Below are 21,733 nucleotides of genomic sequence, written 5' to 3'. Positions count from 1 at the left end.
GTTGGTAAACGCTAGTACACTGAGTGTGGTTGCGCGGAAAATTTGGATGTCGCTAAGTGTTTCGAAACTATTGTGCAGCGTTATTTATTGAATATACTTCGTGGTGATACCAAACGTTTACGGTGAGTACTGTGTTATATGATTGTTTCAACGATTGATACGTATCAACGACACTAATTTTAATTTTTCCGATTAAATTTGTTAAACTCGATACCTGTTTAAGTCATAAAATTGGAAAAACATATCGGAGAAAAATGTATTCGCTTTTTCGAGTTGACCTATTGATGACTTAGAATTAGTTCTGCATTAAATGTATTTTCAATATGTATCTGAACGATTAAATATGTAGTAATCATGAATTAAAGATTCTAATTGTTCAAATTATTTTAATGTAAATTTGTTTAATCAATTTTTTCAAATTATAATCTTTTAAATGGAGAAAGAACTTCAATTATCAGTTCTTTACCTGCTTAGATATACATAAGTCTAAAATTTTGAATAAACAAATAAATGTGGTTATATTATCGATCTGTTAGAACGGAGCCAAAGAATGGAGAGAACTTTATTTATGTTTATCGTTAGAATGCAAATTCTACATTGCATATTATAAATTTACCGACCAATAAGTTACGCCCTTATATTTTCTTCTTACGTTAAATACGATCATAAAAAGAAAATATTTAAAAAATGATCCTAGGAATTGAGTAAAATTAAGTTAGGTACAAATATTTTTAATAATAATTTTTAACAATTTCCTCCTTTACGAATTAAGTCGAAAATTAAATATCAATTTCAAAAACAACTAGCGTAAACTGTAGTCTGCCTTAAGACTACATCGTCTTGTACAAAAATTGATTTTTAATCATTATTTTTTATCCAAAAAAAGGTTTTAAATAATTTCCCAGCATATGCGTATGATCAATACTATTCATTCTGTTTGAGTTAAAAGCAACGGAGCTTTTGCCAGAAGCTAAAAAGCTCGCCCAAATCATGACGGAACCGCCCCTAAAATAATGTGTTTGGTGGAAAACCACCAAGACAAATTATTATTAAAAAATGCATTACACCATTAGGGAATAAAAAGAATCATAATTTGCCCTTGCAAATAAAAGTCTTTTTTCTTTGTCAGCAGTCTCTAATTTTAGTACTGATTCCATTCTCGAAATAACAGTGTTTAGTGATTTTAAAATACTCCGGTAAATGGTACTTGTTGACACATCTAAATTACATACATTTTAAATATCGGTCAATAACTGCTGAATTGGATGTTATTCTCAACATTTTACGTTCATTTTGTGACAATAACTTTTTCGGTCGATCTGATCGCTTCTTCTCTTCATGATTACGTCTCCTTGTGATATAATCTACAATTGCACTCTTTGAGCGGTTCAAGATATTCGCAATATAACCATATCTCTTGCCTTCGATGCGAAAAGAATCAATCATTGCTTTTTCTGTAATAGAAAGTTCTTTCCCACGAGGCATTTTCCTTTCTAAGAGGTTTTATTCTAACCAATAAATGTCACAACTGAAACCAGAGATGTCAGACAAAAGAACAAGCAACTGCAGTGTTGACAAAGTAATAAAAATAATAAACGTTGATACGTGCATTAATCGAACGCTCGAAATCTAGTACTTTTTTGTTTTCCCTAACCAATTCTATTATACGCATTAGTTCTTTCTTTCTTTATTTTCTGAACATTGATATAAGTTTTTCCTAAATTTTCAAAGTATTCAAATATTGATGAGTTGATATATTTTTGGTACTATGTTCCTTATATTGTAATAAATTATGTATACTGTTTGAAGCTTTTACTCTTTACGTTTAAAATAATTACATATTTTTTATATTTGACAAACGAAGTGGAAAAATGAATTCCGTTAAACTATGTAAATATATAGCTGATAGCACTTTTGATCTCGTCAGAAAAGCAACAATCGTTGGCTCGCCCGAAGGCAGTCCCACGGGTGGCGTAATGCCCGAGTTATACATCTTTCGTTGTTTCCCTGGTTAAGGATGACGAAGACAGATATATATATTTGACAGGCATACGATCACAGCGATATCGCATGGACAAAAGTCACTCGTCTGCGTCGGATCTAGCACTATGTAACTATGTACACTAACCTAATTCAGCTTGAAAACTAAGCACAAATGGCGGGATATTTTTGTGTATAACTGCAAGACTTGTATATGCATATTTCAAAATCATCGAAATCGGGGGAGAAATAGCATTTCGACAAGTTCGCGGGAAATTGTTCCTATGGTGAAAAAAGTTTGGTTCTGAACGGGTTAACGTGATTCGGGAAATATATTAAATTTCCTATATACGCATAAACATCCATAATTGTATAAAAAAGATACCTAATTGTATAATAATCGGTGCATGGAACTTACTATCATATTTATCGATGACGAAGACAAAGGAAGCAGTACAATTTAAAATTACTGGTATCTTTCCGTATGTTTACTATACGTAAACTGCTTCTGTTTGCGACAACGTCGGCCGAGAAATAGGTAGACTCGCGAATGTTTGTCTAGGTATTCATTTGCAAGAAAAGTACGTTGACATGAGTTGCGCTCAAAATAAATGTCGTAAATCTGTTTCGCAACTAACATTCATAAAATTCCAATTAACCTGCCAACGACCGAAAAAGATACGAATCTAACAGATTTATGTACGTACATATACGTATATGTATATCGATTGTGATTCGTTTTAACTCAGATAAAAAATCAAGAATGCATCTATATTAATTAGGAATTAGAATTTTGAATGATACTCGATTGAAGGCTGAGTGAACGTTTATATTATTATATTGGTGAATAAAATGAATAAAGTGAATAAAGTGAACAAAAGTGAATAACGTGAATAAAATGAATAAAGATCCGTTTTTAAAATACACACGGAGAATCGGGGATACGTGGTATCGCATAGAAATCTGTGGAACTACGTGAAAAATTGCAGATGCGTAGTACCACGTGAGTATCTGGCTGCGTATTGAAATTTGGAAATGCATGATACAACGTGAAAATTTGGTGTCGGACGCTTGATTGCAACAGTCGCGGTGCTGTAACAAAGGATCCTTTATTCTCCTAAATGACGTAAATAGAATTGTACGATGCAAAGTGATAGATATATTGCGTTCGTTGCGTTCGTTGCGTTCCTATGCTATTTAATTGAGTTTCGATTCCGCTGCGGCGCTGTTTCGAACGCGCAATCGATAAGCGGTAATTTCATACGAAAATTGATACGTAATCGTGGACACGTGCTCCATTACAGTTTGAATCGATAATTATTTTACAATTAACACCTCACTGGCAATTTTCCAATAGAAGTCGCAATCACGTTCGTTCTGTCAAGTCTCTTGAAATTGTACTTTCATCTTCTCCCCTTTTTGCTCTTTTCTTTTTTTTTGTAATATTTTCATATAATGATTTTTGCGTTTCGTCGCATGAAGATGTTTCACAAAAATAATACGTGTACATATAGTCTTTTCAATAGCGTAGATGGATATATTTGTTTGCGTTACAAGGCCATTTTATGGATGATACTTGTTGATTCGTAGTTAACCTTCTAAGTGGCGAAGCAATTTTCTCACATGATATATCGGTTCTTCTATCAGCACGTTACATATAAATAAAGATAAAGGATATATATGATATAAAACACATGAAGTTGATGAAGGAAGATTACATTAACGTAGAAAGATGAATTTTGTCTTTTTTTATTTTTAAATAGTACGTCCAATTTTGTAGAAAGCAAATTCGCTAAAATGGCGAATTCTACGTAAGTATGTAAGTGCTAAGTACAACAAATGGTGTATAATGTGAACGAGTGACAACTTAAAATCTGAATATCTTTCTGTACAAAAATTTATCAATTAAGCTCGTTGAAAGCTAAATCGATTCTCTCAATTTCATTACACAAGTATGCGATTAATATTCAATTTTCAGGAAACAAATTATTCATTTCCATAGGTATATTCATTCCAATGAGAAGATGACATAATAAATGGTAAATCTCAATTTATAAATTTGATACTTAATAATATTAGTGAATTATTAAGGGTCTTCTGTCGCACAAACATTTTTTATCATTTCACATTATTAATTATAATCAGTAAAATTTCTTTACGGAACTTTCTTTGTCTTACATTCAATTTTATTTATTGTTGTACAGAAAGATGTATTAAATTTCTTAAAATTTTTCAACGTAGATTCATATGTGAAATTTTGTAAAATATGAAATAACGGTAATTAAATATACTACAAAATAGGATTAAAACATTTATTTATAATACCTTATAATGTTTATACGTTGACTGCACTGTTTTAGTTTATAACACAGTCTGTGTGCACGTTACATTAAATGAGAGTTCGTAAAAGAGAAACGTATCCAAACGAGGTTTTCATAACCTGTTAACACAACACATAAACACACAAATAATAAGATCTGTTTGAGATGAAAAGTTGAAACTAATACAGTTGAGTACTATTTGTTTACAATGTTCCATCCGGAACACTGAAACGAACATGTAAGTAAACGTTCTTCGTCAGTAAACTTTATAGCAAGATCACAAAGAAAAGTCTGTTTTCGAATTGGAATCTTAATCCTTAAAAAAAAGGATTCAGAAACTTTTACGACGTTTTTCCTTTATTTGTCTCAAGTACTATCTGCCCTAAAAATTCCAAATTCTTTTTTTTATCAATCTGTATACAACACAGAATGCAAATAAAAATACAATATTTTAAAATTAACTAACTTAATACCAACAGTCAACCCACACACGAAAGTACTCAAACACTTACCACAGAAAATTTGTTACGAACATATTGTGTACATTGTAGGAAACTTTTTGAAATTCCATCAGCGTTCTAACGAGACATAATTATATCGGTAAAATTGGAAATCGATCTGAAATTGTACGTAAAAGTTACAAGATATTTACTACAAATATATTGAATACTGTGGCTTATTAATACAATGAATAATTGACTGTTTCAACACTTACTAAATATCTTCAAATGTGTTTTAAATTTTACCATTGTGATAATCAAAGTAGATTCTCGTCACGGTGCTGATGAAATTAAAAACGTTTGCCACAATGCACGTAGCATATTGATATAACGTAACTAAAGGATTCGAATCAAATATTTTCGGCAGATAATAGAAATTGTTTAGAATGGATCGTATAAATATCACCAATGTATTTTCTGATATTCTGTATATAATTATTTATTGAATACACATCGGTTCGTGTCAAAGACGAAGAATTATCGAAGAGCTACGACCATACGCGCATATATTCAGTATTTACTTACATCGATAAAACCGTACAATGAGAAGGTATAAAATTTTCCAGCTGTAACGTGCAACGTCCGTCGTCCAAGAGACATAACCAGAAGCAATAATTTTTGATTATGCAGCGATAAATTATTCCAGTCCGTAGCATAAAACGCTTCGCTCACTTTCATCGACTAAATGTAATCATATTTTTAATCTTCTTTTTATAACAGTTTCGAAAGGGTGGAAAAAGCGTGCAAAAGTATCCAAGCAAACAGATTTTACGCGATACGTACAATATGAACGGAAAAGTTTATGCGTACAAATATTTTCATTAGCCAGTGTAGTTACATATAATTATATTTCCATTTAATTAAAAATCAATATTAATTTTGTCACTAGCATTTAAACAATCTGCAACCTTTGAAAATTCTAACGCTAAAGATCACTTAACTCTGCTTCTTTGCATCATTTTTCATCTGATAGAGTTTTTCTACTACGATAAAAATCCTGTTATCAAAGATTATTTTAATTTTGTTAAAAGTCATCCTTTTTGCCGTAAATAGGAAAATCTATCTGGTTGAAGACACTTGTACACAACTGCGAATGATAGATACTTCGTTTGACAACTGTTCTCCTATGAAAGAGTATAGATATAACATCGATATAATTATCGAAATGTATAAACCGTAAGTCAAAGTGCTCACGAAACTCTCCGAGGGATTCTGAAAATTATAACAATTGAAATTAAGATACGAACAAAATTAATGTCTAAAATTAAATAGCTAGAAATGTTACAAACAGAGTTTTTATATCTAAATTTACATATACATCTATGTTTTTTTTTATAAATTATACTTTTTTATAAATTATTACACTTTATAAAGTCTGGAAAAGAATCAAATATTATAATACGATGGACAAAGTAAACGATAAATGCGATGAACGTACTAGAAGCATCATGTATATGATGGTCGCCATTCTAATGGTTGTTTGCAATAGTTCCACCAAAAGAAAAACCTGCAGGGCTGAATTGATGGAGTTTGCCGTCCTGTATGGAATTTTGAATATTACATAATATCGTTACGATAATGAGTCAGTGAACATGATGTGCACGTATAAGCTGGTGTATATTAATTTATAGATGGGTAAAGAAAAGCTAAACTTGAAAAATAAACTAAATAGATTATATGCGAATTATTTTCCAAGATGAGAAAGTGATTGTGTTTTATCCAGTAAAGCTATGTTATTTAACGAAAAAAATATACATATGTACATGTATATTGGAGTTGAAGAATTATTTATCTCCAAATATTTGTATAAAAATGTAAGGTTTTAATTATATTTGAAGCAAGTAAGTAAATTTGATTATGTTTGAAATAGGATAAAGACGAACATCGACAGGATAATCGATAGAATGTAAATAAGAAACGAAAGCAAGAAAGATAGATACTTACGTGATTAGTTTTACATGCGCGGTCACGAATTCTTTGATTACATTGTCTAAATTAACATTTGAATTCGTGGCAATATTTTGTATACGATACGACAAGATTGAGAATTTACCGCAGATGTGTAGCACCAAGTTAACTAACAAACTGATGGCGCTTATATGGCTTAATGCGATAAACATGAGTGGAAACTGGTACAAATACATGATAATGAAGTTCTGAAAGTCGTCTTCGTAATCGAGAAAAGCATAAGCTCGGAAAGGCAATTTATAGGCTTTCGATGATTCATTACTTTGTCCTGAAATAATATTATAAAAATGATATTGCCTAAATTCGCTTTAAACGCATTTTCGAATTCATTAAACTATACGTATATATCATATTTTAATTCGTTCAACTATACATATGGCTTTTGTTATATGTATGTATATACATATGCTCTGTACAATCTTTTATATTATCTTCCAATAAATATAAAACATAGATTTGTAAAAATTTTTCAATTTTATAACGTAAAAATAATACTAATTTCATCTGATTTAAACATTTTGAATAAGCAAGGTACCTAATCAAGTATAATATATCATATTAACGTTAAATCCTATTTGGACTATAATACTTTTAATTGGGTTGTCCAGTAAGTTTGTAATAGAAATTTAAAGATTATTAAAATTTATAGCTAATGTAATTTGCTATAGAATTGTCATTATTATTGGTTGGGATTATTATCATTATCACAATTATCATATTGTGCCGAATTATTTTAACAATTTCTAGGTATCTTCTCTTAACTTTTCATCGTCTTCGATGATAAAAAGTATTTGATCTTTTATTTACTAAAACATTTTATCTCTCTCGAAATTCTTTCATTTTTAATTAAAAAGCTGAGAGAACGCGCAATAGATAAAGAAGAACGTTACAGTTTCTTATAAAATTAATTATATTATTATTGTCATATAAATCAAATATAAAATACTTAAAAGTTTTTTTAAATTTCATTACGAACTTTCCAAACAACTTAATAATCCTCGTGTATATATTTATATGGTAATAGCATTAACTTCTAACTAAATCATCAGATTTATCAAGGTATCTAAATGAAGGTGTCGACGAAGAAATACCTGAATCATGCTTCAACAACTGCAGCATAGGTGACAAGTACCAGAGAGTTGCTATCACTAAAGTCGTTGGAATGGCGTATCTACCGAATTTATCCGAAATGTTGTGATACGTGAAGTACAGGCGCATCTCCTCCACAGTTTCAAACTTACTCTTAGCAATTTCTTCTCTCACAGTAACGATCCCGTGTTCGATCAGTTTGTTGAATCGAAGCAACAATAGTATAAAATAGGTAGCGGTTGCTATGGTATTATCTATAATGTTTTCTACCATCGATTCTAAATTTCCGAATGCTTCGATCAGGTCAATGTACATTATAACCATATGTACGCTGAGATAGGACATATACATAACGAATTTCGTGTATTTTTTTCTTAAGGGCCACGCATCCCAAATCAGAAAAACCCTTTCGTTTAGTAAGAACACGTCTTTCACTTTTCTGTTTATATCTTCCTGCGACACACGCCAAAACAGTTAATTTGACTTAATTATTCATAATTTCCGAATGCTAAAATATCAAACGACACGATGAAAACTAATAATAATATCGATGATAATAGTAATTACGATAATAACCATAACGCCCGTGTAGGAATAAAATGAATTCAACATTCTACCCATCGTCTTGTTATTTAGCGGAGCCATCCCATTATTATTTACACGGAAACATACAAAAACTTAAGAATAAAAATAAATTTATCAAATATTAATATATATAAAATTAAAATATTAAGAATATATTAGATAAATATAAGAATAGATAAATCATATTATAATTAAATTAAAATATTAAGAATAATAACAAATCTATACAAAATTATAATTAATTTGTAACATTTATAATTAATAATGATAATGATGATAATAAAAATAACGTCTAGAAACAAAATCAGCTTAGGATCGTACTCATCGTTATTATTTGCATAGAACATACAAAAGTTCGAATTAACAAACTTGTGAATACGTAAATACAGAAAAATACGATGTATATGTATTAAAAATATACGCGTGTAACATAATTTCCCAAAATTCCTAAACTCTTTAATGTAAACAAAATAGAGCTCTTTATCTTGCTTGGTTTAATTTATAAAGTGAAGTGAATGCATACATGCTGAGATCAAACCAGAAGAAATAACAATGGTATTGAATAATGAAATAAATAATAAATATTCATACGATAACAAAACCGATAAATCGATGTAAATGAAAGAGCAATTCTTCTATTTTTATCTACAAAATATTATTGTTACGAAATTATTATCGTTAGTATTTCATGTTAATAAAGACACGAATAGAATGATGTATCATTGTATAATAGAACTACTATTATTTTAAACGTTTCTCTTGAAACCTCGTCAAATGTATCAAATATAAAATATTGCAGAATAAATCAACTACCAAAAGTGTTACGAATTTTGGTCAACAACTCAACAGGGTCAACGTTTTAGAGGCAAAGCTATTGTAGTATGGGACAAAATTATTTTCATATTAATCAAAAGTCAAAGCATTTTGCGTGTCTCTTATACGAATTAGTAGTTTTAAGTAAACCTTCTTAAGATAAGAAAATTTCCAAGGTCAATCGCGAGTCGATTAAAAATTGAGCAAATTATTAACATAATATGTCTTTGAAAAATTTCAATATTATAAATTATATAAATATATTCGATATATAATATTATAAAACCGAAGCTATATAAAAATCATCGTATAGATATATAATGTTAAAATTGTCAAGAAAATTCAATCTCCTCCCAGAGAACTTTTTAGAAATATCACGAACGATTTTAACGAAGTCGATGTTAAAAAAATGTAATAGAAACGACTAGAGCACAGAGCTCGCCTTACGTTCATCGCAGTTCTTCGTTGTTTTAATCGAGTTGTGATTTTAACAACTACTGACCGCCGCCGCGCCGTTATCATACCGCGTTTCATACCAGTGATCGATTAACGATTATTTCGTAGGAAAATTGACGGCTGGCCGGGGCACACGCTTCGTTACAGACTTGTTCAATCATTATCTTACAATTGTCGTGCAGACGGATAATTTCTGTCTTATCCTGTCATTTGCCGCAATTTAAACTCATCGATTACGATATATCCATATTGTAATTGCATTTGTTCTTCGGACTTGAGCGACAAAATCGAGACTTTGTTCTTCCCTGAGCGATGTTAGACAAATTAAAACCTATCAAGTTCTTGTGGAATATAGCAATTAACGGTAAACGTTATCCTTTCTAATGCGTTGCGAAATTAGATATCACAACTTCGACACGGTATTCCGCTATGTTTTGTCGTCAAATGTTCGTTGAAAGTGAGCTATTGGCACGGGCAAGTGGTGGATAGGAAAATTGGATTTATTCGGATTGGTTTTAGCGTCTGGCGTATTCGATGGAAGAGCGAAGTGAAAGAGAATCAACGATGGAAAGACATTGAGCGTTTGATTAAATGGAATCTGTTTTTCTGTGATTCTGATATATCGTGTGAAACGTCCGTACATGCGTTCTGTGAAAAAAGGAAGTGGGACCGGGACTGTGGTGAAAAGATATGTAACGTACGTATGATAAACTGAGATTTGTTACTTAGAACTGCAATATTGCATAAAATTATACAATATATATATTCTATAGTTTGAAATTGAAAGGAATGCAGCATTTAGAGAAAAAGCGATTCTCTTTGTTTCGCAATTAGAATTATAAAAATTTGATAAAAATAACGTTTTGATAAGTAAAACGTCTCTTTCATTCGTTAGTTGAATATAGATGCACGAGGATAAAGAAAAAATACGAAACGGCAAACGTAGATGTTAAAAATATTTGATTTTATAAAACTTGGTGCGATTTGTATGTTATTTTATAAAATGAAAAAAAACGATTACCAATCGCTGCAGGAATTATTTATTTTTGATAGAAAATCACCGAAATAAGTCAGTCGAGTGTTGAATTCTGTAAGATTTATAAAGCGTTTTTTCTTCTAGAATTAATTTAGTTTGCAGGAAAATTTCTCGGTATGATTGACTAATCTCTACGTGCGGAATAAGTAGTCAAGGTTTCAGATGTTGCTTCATTGTAGCGTAATTTCCTCGTTTCTATCAACTACATACATTCTCAGTACATAATTTGTTCTTTGAATCTCAACAACGAGAAAACGCGTGTTATCAAGTTACAGCGTAACACACATAATAATCAGTGTACCAATAAACATTGAACCCTGGAATTATAATATAAAATAATACCTGTTCAATGATGAACATTTTAGCTACTGATATATCGCCAGCTTCTTTTTTTTAAGGAATATTTAAAGACCCTGTAAAGGCTTCTGTAGTTCGAAGATAAATCCAATTTATAAAGTTTCACAATGTAATCTCCCGTTCCAAAATTTGGAACCTTCTTCGCTTTCTGGACGAAGCAAACTTTTTCGTACATTTTTGTACGATTGAGAAATGAGAATATTATAATTATAACTTTCGTTTTCAAATATAACGAATTACAGTGTCAATACTCTAAAAGGATATTGTCACGAATAAAATTATAATATTATAAATTTAATGTTATAAAATTATAATATAAAATTATAATAAAATATTTCGTTATAAAGGGAAATCATCATTTCGAAACCCTAACATGCTCCGAACTTTCATGCAGAAGCGTAGAATCATTGCATATAATGTAATTCTCTTACAACGTAATGCTGAAATATAGAAAATGATTTTCTATGATTATAATGACAACGTGTTGTATCGTTTGCCGCACTCGCTTATTAATTTCGTAATATGTATTGTTTCAGCTGTACAAGTAAATATCTATAATGTTTGTGTAATGTCCTTTGAATTTCAAATTTTCATTTTTCAGATCTTTGTTACCGTTTTGTATTTCTAGCTTGCAGTTCCTTAAAAAGTGGTAAATAATAAACAAACCGATATATTTGGAGTTAATCTATGCAGTTACTTAATTAACTTTAATCGCTGCGAGTTATACGAACGATATTTCTTTTGGAAATTCCGCATTTGGAAAATCCAAATAACGTGACTTCTAACTTGAATTGCAATTAATTTACTTGCCAACTCCATTGTATTTTTGCAACAAGAATGATTCGATGAACAGGTATGCGAGCCAAGAAGGAAATTATTGACATTCGAATACCTGTTCTTCCTTTACTTGGTTCGATTTATCACCAACCGATCTGTAACATACCGGAAACACGAGTACAATGAGCGTTATGTACATTCGCATACGTTGCTTTATATGGAGACCCATGGAATGCCAAATCCGTGGAGCCGATCTAGAAATTACGACCATCAAAATAGTTCAAATTCACGGAAGTTTACTAAACGCGCTGATTTTACGTATAATGAAAAGTAGAGTAAAGAAGAAAAAGAACGAAGAAGAAGTGGAGAGAAAAGGAATAAATTGATTAAAATTGGAACAATCGAACAAGTCGAGGGACATTATATCGATAATTGAAATATTGTAAATATAAGTATCGTACATATTTTTTTGTTACATTTCTCCCTTGCAAATATTTCAAATCGTCTATGTTTTACAAACGTTCTACAAATTAATTACGTTTTCTTTAATTAGATTTTATTCAACACGTCGATTTTGTTATATTTGTCGACAATCGTTAAAACGCACCAGTGTCTTTTATGTTTATCCATATTATGGACGAAGAGCGAGTAAATCACTCGGTTGCTTTCTTTTGGATCTTCTGGGGACGTCCGAGTAATAGTTTCTTAGCTAATGGTTCGCGTGATTCTTTATTCCGTTTAGCGGAGCATTGGAATGTTTTGTAACTCTGCAATCGTGGTTATTTTCAATGTTTTCCTTGTACACATGCTGATACAGGTGAACACTATAACAAAGAATTCGCCGGGAACCCATTGTTCGTTATTTGTCAAGTGCAGACTATGTGGAACAGACTGAACGAATATTACATGCGTAAAATTATTATCATTTGTCAAATACACGCGTGTATTTACGAACGTAACGATATTTGACAAATATACATATAGTGTTGTGAAAAGATGAAGATCAAAGTAGACGTATTACGAGCGTTAATAACTTTTATACCAAATATTTTTTACCATATCGATAACAATCATCTATTCCAAGCTAGACAAGATATTAAGAAAAGATGAACGATATTTATAAGCTGCGATTCTAATATTGAGACAACAATGAAAGTTCGCGTGGAAAAATTTCGTTCGAGATTTATTTTCTAGTCGTAAACGATGAAATTTTTATTGACAAACTTTTCTTTGTATTATCGAGACAATAGTGAAAGTTCGCGTAGAAAGAAGTTGTTTGAGATTTATTTTCAAGCCGTCAACGATGGAATTTTTATTGACAAATTTATCTTTGTATTATCGAGACAACAATGAAAGTTCGTGTGGAAAAAAGTTCGTGTGGAAAAAAGTCGTTTGAGATCTATATTCAAGTCATAAACAATGGAATTTTTATTGACAAACTTTTCTTTGTATTATCGAGACAACAATGAAAGTTCGCGTAGAAAAAAGTCGTTTGAGATTTATTTTCAAGTCGTAAACAATGGAATTTTTATTGACAAACTTTGCTTTGTATTATCGAGACAACAATGAAAGTTCGTGTGGAAAAAAGTCGTTTGAGATCTATATTCAAGTCATAAACAATGGAATTTTTATTGATAAACTTTTCTTTGTATTATCGAGACAATAATGAAAATTCGCGTAGAAAAAAGTAGTTTGAGATTTATTTTCAAGCTGTAAACGATGGAATTTTTATTGACAAATTTATCTTTGTATTATCGAGACAACAATGAAAGTTCGTGTGGAAAAAAGTCGTTTGAGATTTATATTCAAGTCATAAACAATGGAATTTTTATTGACAAACTTTTCTTTGTATTATCGAGACAATAGTGAAAGTTCGCGTAGAAAGAAGTCGTTTGAGATTTATTTTCAAGCCGTCAACGATGGAATTTTTATTGACAAACTTTTCTTTGTATTATCGAAACAATAATGAAAATTCGCGTAGAAAAAAGTAGTTTGAGATTTATTTTCAAATCGTAAACGATGGAATTTTTGATCGATCTATTGACAAACTTTTCTTTGTATTTAATTCACATTTATAATTTTTTTTTTTTCGAATAAAGCTTATTTTTTAAACTTGTTTCATCTACCACTATACGCAAACATTTAATACGCTAAAACCCGCCATACTCGATATTTAAATCATTCTGAAGAAATTTGATTAATTCTGTTTACAGAAACTGTTTCTGCATATATAGTTACTTAACATTTAATTTTTTATGTAGCAACTAATAAACCTTGATGGTATTACTCAATTTATTTTCTGTATGGGTCGTTTATGGAGGATAAACTATGTGGAGTCGACTGTATGTGAGAAATGTTCATCGAATGGCGATTGTATAAATTCTCCTTGATAAATGAAAGAAAAATTATGTAGACACTCGGTCCATAGATGGAAGCGTGGAATTACCTTTTACAGCGAAGGATTCGATGGTATCGATGACCTTGAATAGAGTCATAAACATTGTCTATAATACGTGTTTACTGATAAATGAGGAGGACGCATGTACGATGATGAAAGAATTTCTGTAACAGAGGAATTTTCTGTACGATGATATACGGCCCCGTAATCACATGCACACACGAAAAACTTATAAAATCTGCTGAATCGCTGTTGATGAGTTTCTTGCGTGTGAAGCTGCCTGCGTAAGACCACGGGTTTTTCAAAAATTCAGTTCGAAAGATTTTGATTTTTTCTTCCGATAATTTTCTTCGCTTCGCAATCTATAAAACCGGCTGCGTAAATATTGTTACTAAATAACATCGGCGAAATGTTGAAAGTAGATGAGATTATTTCTATCGATTTTTTACAAAACAAGTATATATAAGGAATAAAGCTATGCGATTTGATCGTATAAAAATTGTTGCCGTTTATACGTAACAATAGCTTTTATTGATAACGTTGAGCCATAGCAAAAATTTCGCTTCTTCGTTTCAGGCAATGAGATAGACACGATACACAGAATTTTTCTAAATACTCTGAGATGACCAAAAACGGTTGCGCTTGCGAAAATGGATAAAAGTGAGAGGAAAGAAGTGAATAATCCGCGCCAAAATGCCAATCCATTGTCCATTCTTACATTTTGGTAATTCAGATAATTTCAGATACTTTTATTAAATTATATACTATATTATATTTTTCTCATCGTTCGTTATTTAATTTCATTTCAACGATACCAAGGAATTCCATCGTTGATTAAGTGGAATTTAATTCAATTAATTATTTAATAAACAGGTGGATCCTCAAGCTGTTCGTTATCGGTTATAAGAAAGAATTGGAGGAGGATGATTTGTATTCGCCATTGCGGGAAGACAAGAGCAGCTATTTGGGTCAGCGTATCGTAAAAAGTTGGGAGCGCGAGGTGAAAATATGTGAGAAGAAAAAAGACAATTCGAAGCCAAGTTTATTTAGGGTACTGTTCAAATGCTTCGGTAAAATACTCATTAACGGTGGACTAGGGCTATTTGTTCTAGAATTTGGCATACGGTACAGTAACAAATACAACAATTTAATTATAACTCGATACACTGTGCAGATATAGAATCAGTGCGATCAGAAGATTGTTTTAAAATTTCCTTCGATTTAAATACAGATTTTAATTTTATCGACTGCAAGTAATTCAGAAGTACTGTATTATCTGAATATTTCTAATATACGTCTGGTGATATGCAGAAGTTTCTGGCCAGGTAGATTTTTCACTTTGTATCTCAAAATCAATATCCAATAAAATGTTAACTGAAGATATAGCGAGAGAAAGAAAACAACACAACAAAATAAACACTGTTACGTCACTATACATCATATTCAAATGTTTTAGGAAAAAAAAAAAAAAAAAATAGAGACCCTCCAATGCTTTGTAATATCACTTTTTGATATAAAGTGTAAACAAATGTATCCGATGGGAAACTTCTGCACACAATTGGATACAATTTTGGCAAAATTTATTTATTGGAAAAAGAATGAGAGCTTTAACTCGATAGCGTTAAAGAAACGAAAGAAAAATTAGCAATAGAATCGTATTTTATTTCAGGATCGTGCAGCCGTTTCTACTCGCCAGGTTATTACGTTATTTCTCAGGGAACAGACAAGACTGGAGTACTGGTATACATTATTATGCCGCGGCTTTTTGTATCGTGCCTTTACTAGATGCTGTGATTATTCATTGGGCCATACAAACATTTACACACGTAGGAATGAAAGTTAGAGTGGCTTGTTGTACTTTAATTTACAGGAAGATACTTAGATTGTCTAATTCTGTTCTTGAAAATGAAACATCTGTCGGACAGGTGCAGAACGAATTAATCACAATTTATTCTATGCGTCTACTATTTATGTTCTATATTCTATGTTGTATCCTTTATCTTCAGATGGTCAATTTCTTAAGCAACGACGTCAATAGGCTCGATTACTTTGTCATTGGTATTCATTACTTGTGGATTGGTCCACTTCAAGTTTTTGTAATAGCGTATCTTACATTTCGTGAAATTGGATTGGGAGCGATCACAGGAATGATAGCGTTTTTATTATGTATACCATTGCAGAGTAAGTATTAAAAAAATAAGCATATCATAAGCCTATCGCGTAACTGTAGTATTTCTTTTGCCATTTCAATATTAAAGTTAATATTAGCAATATCAAAGAGTAAATTAATCAAGTTCGTAAACACACTTAATTATTAATTAATCGAATTTATTTATGTTTATTTTTAGACGATCCTTTAAGTAATTTACGAACTTGTCATTTTTTTTCAGTATTTCTTGGAAGAAAAGTGTCGCGTTTGACTTCCGTGTCGGCTAAAAAAACTGACAATAGGTTAAGATTGATGAATCAAATCATTAATGGAGTAGAAGTAATTAAAATGTATGTTTGGGAAGTACCATACTCGCTTCTTGTCGAGAAAGCTAGACGGTAAGAAAATAACTCGTATCTACCACGCTTTGTAAGATAAAGTCGACAAACTATTATTTATACTATTTTCAGGAAAGAAGTTGACGTGATAAAGAAGTATTCGATCGTGGAGCAAATTGGTTTAACGCTTGATATGTACTTTCCTCGAGTCGGTTTATTTATTGCCATATTAACTTATGTTTTAACTGGGAATAACGTGGATGCTGAAAAAGTTTTTATGACTACAGCATTTTACACTATTCTACGAGATTCTATGACTACCGGTTTTGCTATAAGTAAGTTACCTTCTGATCGTCCGATATTCAGTAAAATATTTGTTCCTTTAACCCTTTTACTTCGGGTGCCGCTTATAGGCGGCGCCCAGTAGATGACCTGAGGGTACGAGCGTCGCTTATAGGCGGAGACCACCGTGACGAATTCTGGGTTCGGCACCCCATATATCGATCATACACCAATGCCATCTGTAATGAATAATATATTTTTTCGTTATCGGCAGAACATTTTCTGTTGATTTTATCGATATATTGGATTAATCATTTCTTAAAAGTTACTAGTGTTGAAACAACATCAAAACGTCTTACGTAATATATTCCAAACATCCAAACGATCGTATACCATTAAATACTAAAAAATCTGTTAAATCCATTGACAGTGAAACGATATTTCATATACGGTTCTTACAAGAATTATTGTTATTTAAGACTTAGGAGAACGTATATACAGCAACCACGCACACTGTGCGCATTTCTGCCGCGCATTTCCGTTCAGTGACAGTATTTCGGCGGACTGGACTGTCGAAGCGAAAGGGTTAAATATGCTCGTATTCCTTTCAGTTTCCTATGATATGTTTCGATAATTATTTATCAATAGTGTTAATTATTTTTAATAATATCTAACAGCAGTGATATCAATTTCATCGATGCTATGTAACAATTGTTATGCAGAGATTTGTTATTAATCGAGATCTAGTCCGCACGTTTATAATCTTTATTTTATTAAATAAATTTTAAAAGAAATTCGATATGATCACGATATTGCGTTCTGCACAGGTGTTCATCAATTAGCAGAAGCAGTGGTGTCTATCAGACGACTCGAGAAATTCATGACGTATCCTGAAATCTCTGTGCCACAGAAAGTTCAGAATCAAGTAGCTACACAATCCGTTCCTATTTACTTAAAAAATGTCACTGCCAGATGGGATAACTCTCGAGACAATGACACATTGCAAAACATCCACCTAACAGTACAAGCTGGTAGCTTCATAGCAGTGATCGGACAGATAGGCTCAGGAAAGAGCAGTTTGTTGCAGGTAATACTTCGTGAATTATCATTGACAGAAGGAGTGCTAGAAACTAGCGGGAAAATAAGTTTCGCCGATCAACGACCATGGATCTTCGCTTCCTCTATCAGACAGAATATTCTCTTTGGGCAGTCGATGAATGAAACTCGTTACAACGAAGTGATTCGTGTGTGTCAATTGACACGCGATATAGATCTATTTACGCATAAAGATAGAACCATGGCCGGGGAAAGGGGAATCAATTTAAGTGGCGGTCAACGAGCTCGAATTAATCTAGCGCGAGCATTATACACTGACGCCGATATTTATCTTCTGGACGATCCTTTATCGGCGGTCGATACGCATGTCGGTAGTCGCATTGTGGATGAATGTATATGTGGTTTTCTCAAAGGCAAAACTATAATCCTAGTCACTCACCAAATACAGTACTTGAAAGCCGCTGATCAGATAATCGTAATGAACAATGGTAGCATTCAAGCGAAAGGGAGCTTCGAGGAGTTGCAAAGTATGAATTTAGATTCCATGAAGGTCTTCGAAGAGATCGAGGATAAAGAAGAATTTGGCGAAGCTGAAACCAAGGTGGAGAAGAAACGAACGATGGGGGAAACGAAAAAAGAAGAAGACACAGTAGCGGAACAAGAACCTGTCGAGGTGGCGGAAACCAGGTCGAAGGGAAAAATGTCTAGCAACGTTTTCTTTTCCTACTGGAAAGCAAGCAGAAATATATTTCTGTTTCTTCTGATGACGATTATGTTTATATCGAGCCAATCGATAGCCAGTGGCAGCGACTATCTGGTCGCTTTTTGGGTAAACACAGAGATGGCATCGTGGGTTAGAAGCGATAATGGCACGATGGATTTTCAATGGTCCGGACCACTGTCTCGCAATGGAATTATTTATATTTATAGCGGTCTAACTATGGGCATCGCTTGTATCTACGTCGTACAGACGTTTACATATTATGCAGTTTGCATGCGTGCCTCGAAAAATCTACACGCACAGATGTTCCGTAGTATCGTACGTGCAGTGATGTACTTTTATAACACGAATCCCGCTGGTCGAATATTAAACAGGTACAAATTTACACGTTCGCGATATCTTGCTTATTACACACGTTACTTGTGAGATCAATGATTAATTGATAATTTTATTTTCGTTTCAAGGTTTTCTAAAGACATTGGTATTATCGACAAGAAAATGCCTTTTACCATGTTCGACGTTATCATAATGTTTCTAAATTTTATGGGGACCATAGTGATTCTTGGTACAGTAAGCGTGTGGTTGTTGATACCAACTTGCGTTATTATAGTTATTTTTTACTATATGCGAGTCGTATATATTTCAACTAGTCGCGCTGTTAAACGAATGGAGGGTACAAGTAAGTAGCCACGTTATTAACAAGTGCGATTAATTTTATAAACTTTCTGTTAATTTCTCGATCTCCTCCGTCAACGGTCGACGTTTAAGACGATTAATAGGAATATTTTCTAGCTCGTTCACCAGTGTTCGATCATGTGGGTGCCACTTTGCAAGGCTTAACGACAATCAGAGCATTCAAAGCTGAAAAGATAGTAACCACGGAGTTTGACAATCATCAGGATCTCCACACTTCAACGTGGTTCATATTCATCTCTCTTTCACGAGCTTTCGGTCTTTACATCGAGACATTTTGTTTGATTTACATAGCGGTGATCACCATCATGTTTTTCGTATTCGACGATCTCGCTATTGCCGGGGATATCGGTTTAGTAATCACGCAGGTTAGCGCAGTCGTTGGAATTTTACAATGGGGTATAAGACAAACCGGTGAACTGGAGAATCAAATGACTTCTGTCGAAAGAGTGTTGGAGTACAGTAAGCTGGAAGAAGAGCCATTTTTGGATAGTATACCGGAAAAGAAACCGCCAAAAGAATGGCCCACGAAAGGTCTGGTCGAATTCAGAGACGTGAAATTAAAATACGGCCCTAAAAGTACTTATGTTTTAAATGGTATCAATTTCGTGATCAAACCTAAAGAAAAAGTGGGAGTTGTTGGAAGAACCGGTGCTGGCAAAACATCCTTAATCAGCGCTCTTTTTCGGTTAGCATACGTAGAGGGAGAAATAATTATAGATGGTATACCTACGAATGAAATTGCATTGCATGACTTTCGTTCGAAAATCAGTATTATACCTCAGGAACCAGTTCTATTCGGAGGTAGTCTTCGACGAAATCTAGATCCTTTCGATGAATATTCTGATAACGTTTTATGGGAGGCTTTAGAGGAAGTAGAAATAAGAGAAACGATCTCAGAGATGGCGGCAGGTTTGAACAGTAAAGTATCGGAAGAGGGTTCGAATTTCAGCGTTGGACAACGTCAATTATTATGCCTTGTTCGAGCACTCGTTCGAAATAATAAAATTATGGTTCTCGATGAAGCTACTGCTAACGTTGATCCACAGACTGATTCCCTGATTCAACAGACGGTCAGAAAGAAATTTGTGGATTGCACTGTCATTACTATAGCGCACAGATTAAATACCATAATGGATAGCGATAAGATACTTGTGATGGATCAGGGTTGTCTAGTAGTAAGTAATTATAAGTTGAATTATTTAAAAGATCGTTTGATTATTATTTTTCAGAAACGTGATACATTTGTCTTACCATGTTAATTTTTTAGGAATATGATCATCCGTATGTTTTACTGCAAAAGAAAGGATATTTTTACAATATGGTGCAACAAACAGGTGCTGCAATGGCGAACAATCTGTCAGAAGTGGCAAAGAACGTAAGTGATAAAACATTCTTCGAATTTAAAAAAATTCAAGCAAATGGAATAAACAAAATTTAATACATATATCGATCTTCCAGTGTTTTTATAAGAACAACGAAGCGTCATCCTGATGATGGCCCGACTTTAGTAACTTTCGAATGATATAGTACATATTTAAGCGAAATTTTTTCGTACGTCCAACTTATATTTTTGAACCAAAGTAATAGTTTTTGCTAAGTGTGACGATGCAAATTTTGAAAGTACGGTGCTTACGCAGGTATCATATACCAACTATTTAGCCAATTACAGTTTGACGATCTTTTGTAACAAAAGTATAATATCAATAAAATTTTGCAACAATAATTTTTATCTTTATTATTTTAAATATGGTAATGAGATATATTTAACCATTTAGCTGTTTTTTACGAGCATATACTTGTCGTCGCTTATTTTTTGCGGCATATTTTAGGTACATATTTTTCAAAGTTTTCAAAGAGATCGCAACAACTAACTGGTTAAATAATTGTAAATATTATAAAGGAAAACAAAAAGAGAAGCTTCCCTTCGTGATAGCCCTGTTTAGTTGGACACGAAAAGTTCTAGAAGTTAGAATTTTCGTGTCTCTAACCACATTACTTTTCTATGACCAATACACTCTCATCCTAACTCGAAAAGGATCTGCCGAAGCTTCCTGTCCCTAACTCGAGATAGACGACAAGAGGCTAACAGCGATATACTGCGACACTTTCTGCCCACGGTCCAGGGACTTTCCTCAGAGCATGATAAGTTACTAAGAACTCCGACTGTAGCTCCGCGGTGTAGCTCGAAGGAACGCTCCACTAAACTTAGGT

The 21,733-nt window shown here is 32.6% G+C and overlaps 2 protein-coding genes across 3 annotated transcripts; one reads left to right on the top strand and one right to left on the bottom strand.

Annotated features, from left to right (window-relative positions):
• Positions 1-2: 2 nt before the first annotated feature.
• Positions 3-21,245, top strand: LOC132910059 (probable multidrug resistance-associated protein lethal(2)03659). 2 transcript variants are annotated; one of them, XM_060965501.1, is made up of 12 exons: positions 3-122; positions 14,857-15,004; positions 15,154-15,405; positions 15,950-16,205; positions 16,287-16,461; positions 16,671-16,827; positions 16,900-17,102; positions 17,877-19,200; positions 19,291-19,505; positions 19,619-20,697; positions 20,790-20,897; positions 20,981-21,245. In XM_060965501.1, exons 2-12 carry the CDS (start codon positions 14,931-14,933, stop codon positions 21,011-21,013), a joined length of 3,876 nt encoding a protein of 1,291 aa, XP_060821484.1. In that variant the 5' UTR covers positions 3-122; positions 14,857-14,930; the 3' UTR covers positions 21,014-21,245. The 2 variants fall into 2 exon arrangements, with proteins under 2 accessions (XP_060821484.1, XP_060821493.1); XM_060965510.1 differs by lacking the exons at positions 3-122; positions 14,857-15,004 and having other exon boundaries at positions 15,230-15,331.
• LOC132910029 (uncharacterized) lies at positions 4,279-8,465 on the bottom strand. The gene is made up of 6 exons (XM_060965390.1): positions 7,861-8,465; positions 6,746-7,037; positions 6,240-6,339; positions 5,906-6,013; positions 5,327-5,482; positions 4,279-4,420 (listed from the first exon to the last, which is right to left on the bottom strand). Exons 1-6 carry the CDS (start codon positions 8,207-8,209, stop codon positions 4,370-4,372), a joined length of 1,056 nt encoding a protein of 351 aa, XP_060821373.1. The 5' UTR covers positions 8,210-8,465; the 3' UTR covers positions 4,279-4,369.
• Positions 21,246-21,733: the final 488 nt, after the last annotated feature.

The sequence above is a fragment of the Bombus pascuorum genome, chromosome 1, assembly GCF_905332965.1.
Source record: "Bombus pascuorum chromosome 1, iyBomPasc1.1, whole genome shotgun sequence".
Lineage (NCBI taxonomy): Eukaryota > Metazoa > Arthropoda > Insecta > Hymenoptera > Apidae > Bombus > Bombus pascuorum.
Note: the sequence above shows the minus strand (reverse complement) of the source record. Positions and strands in the feature narration are given on the sequence as shown.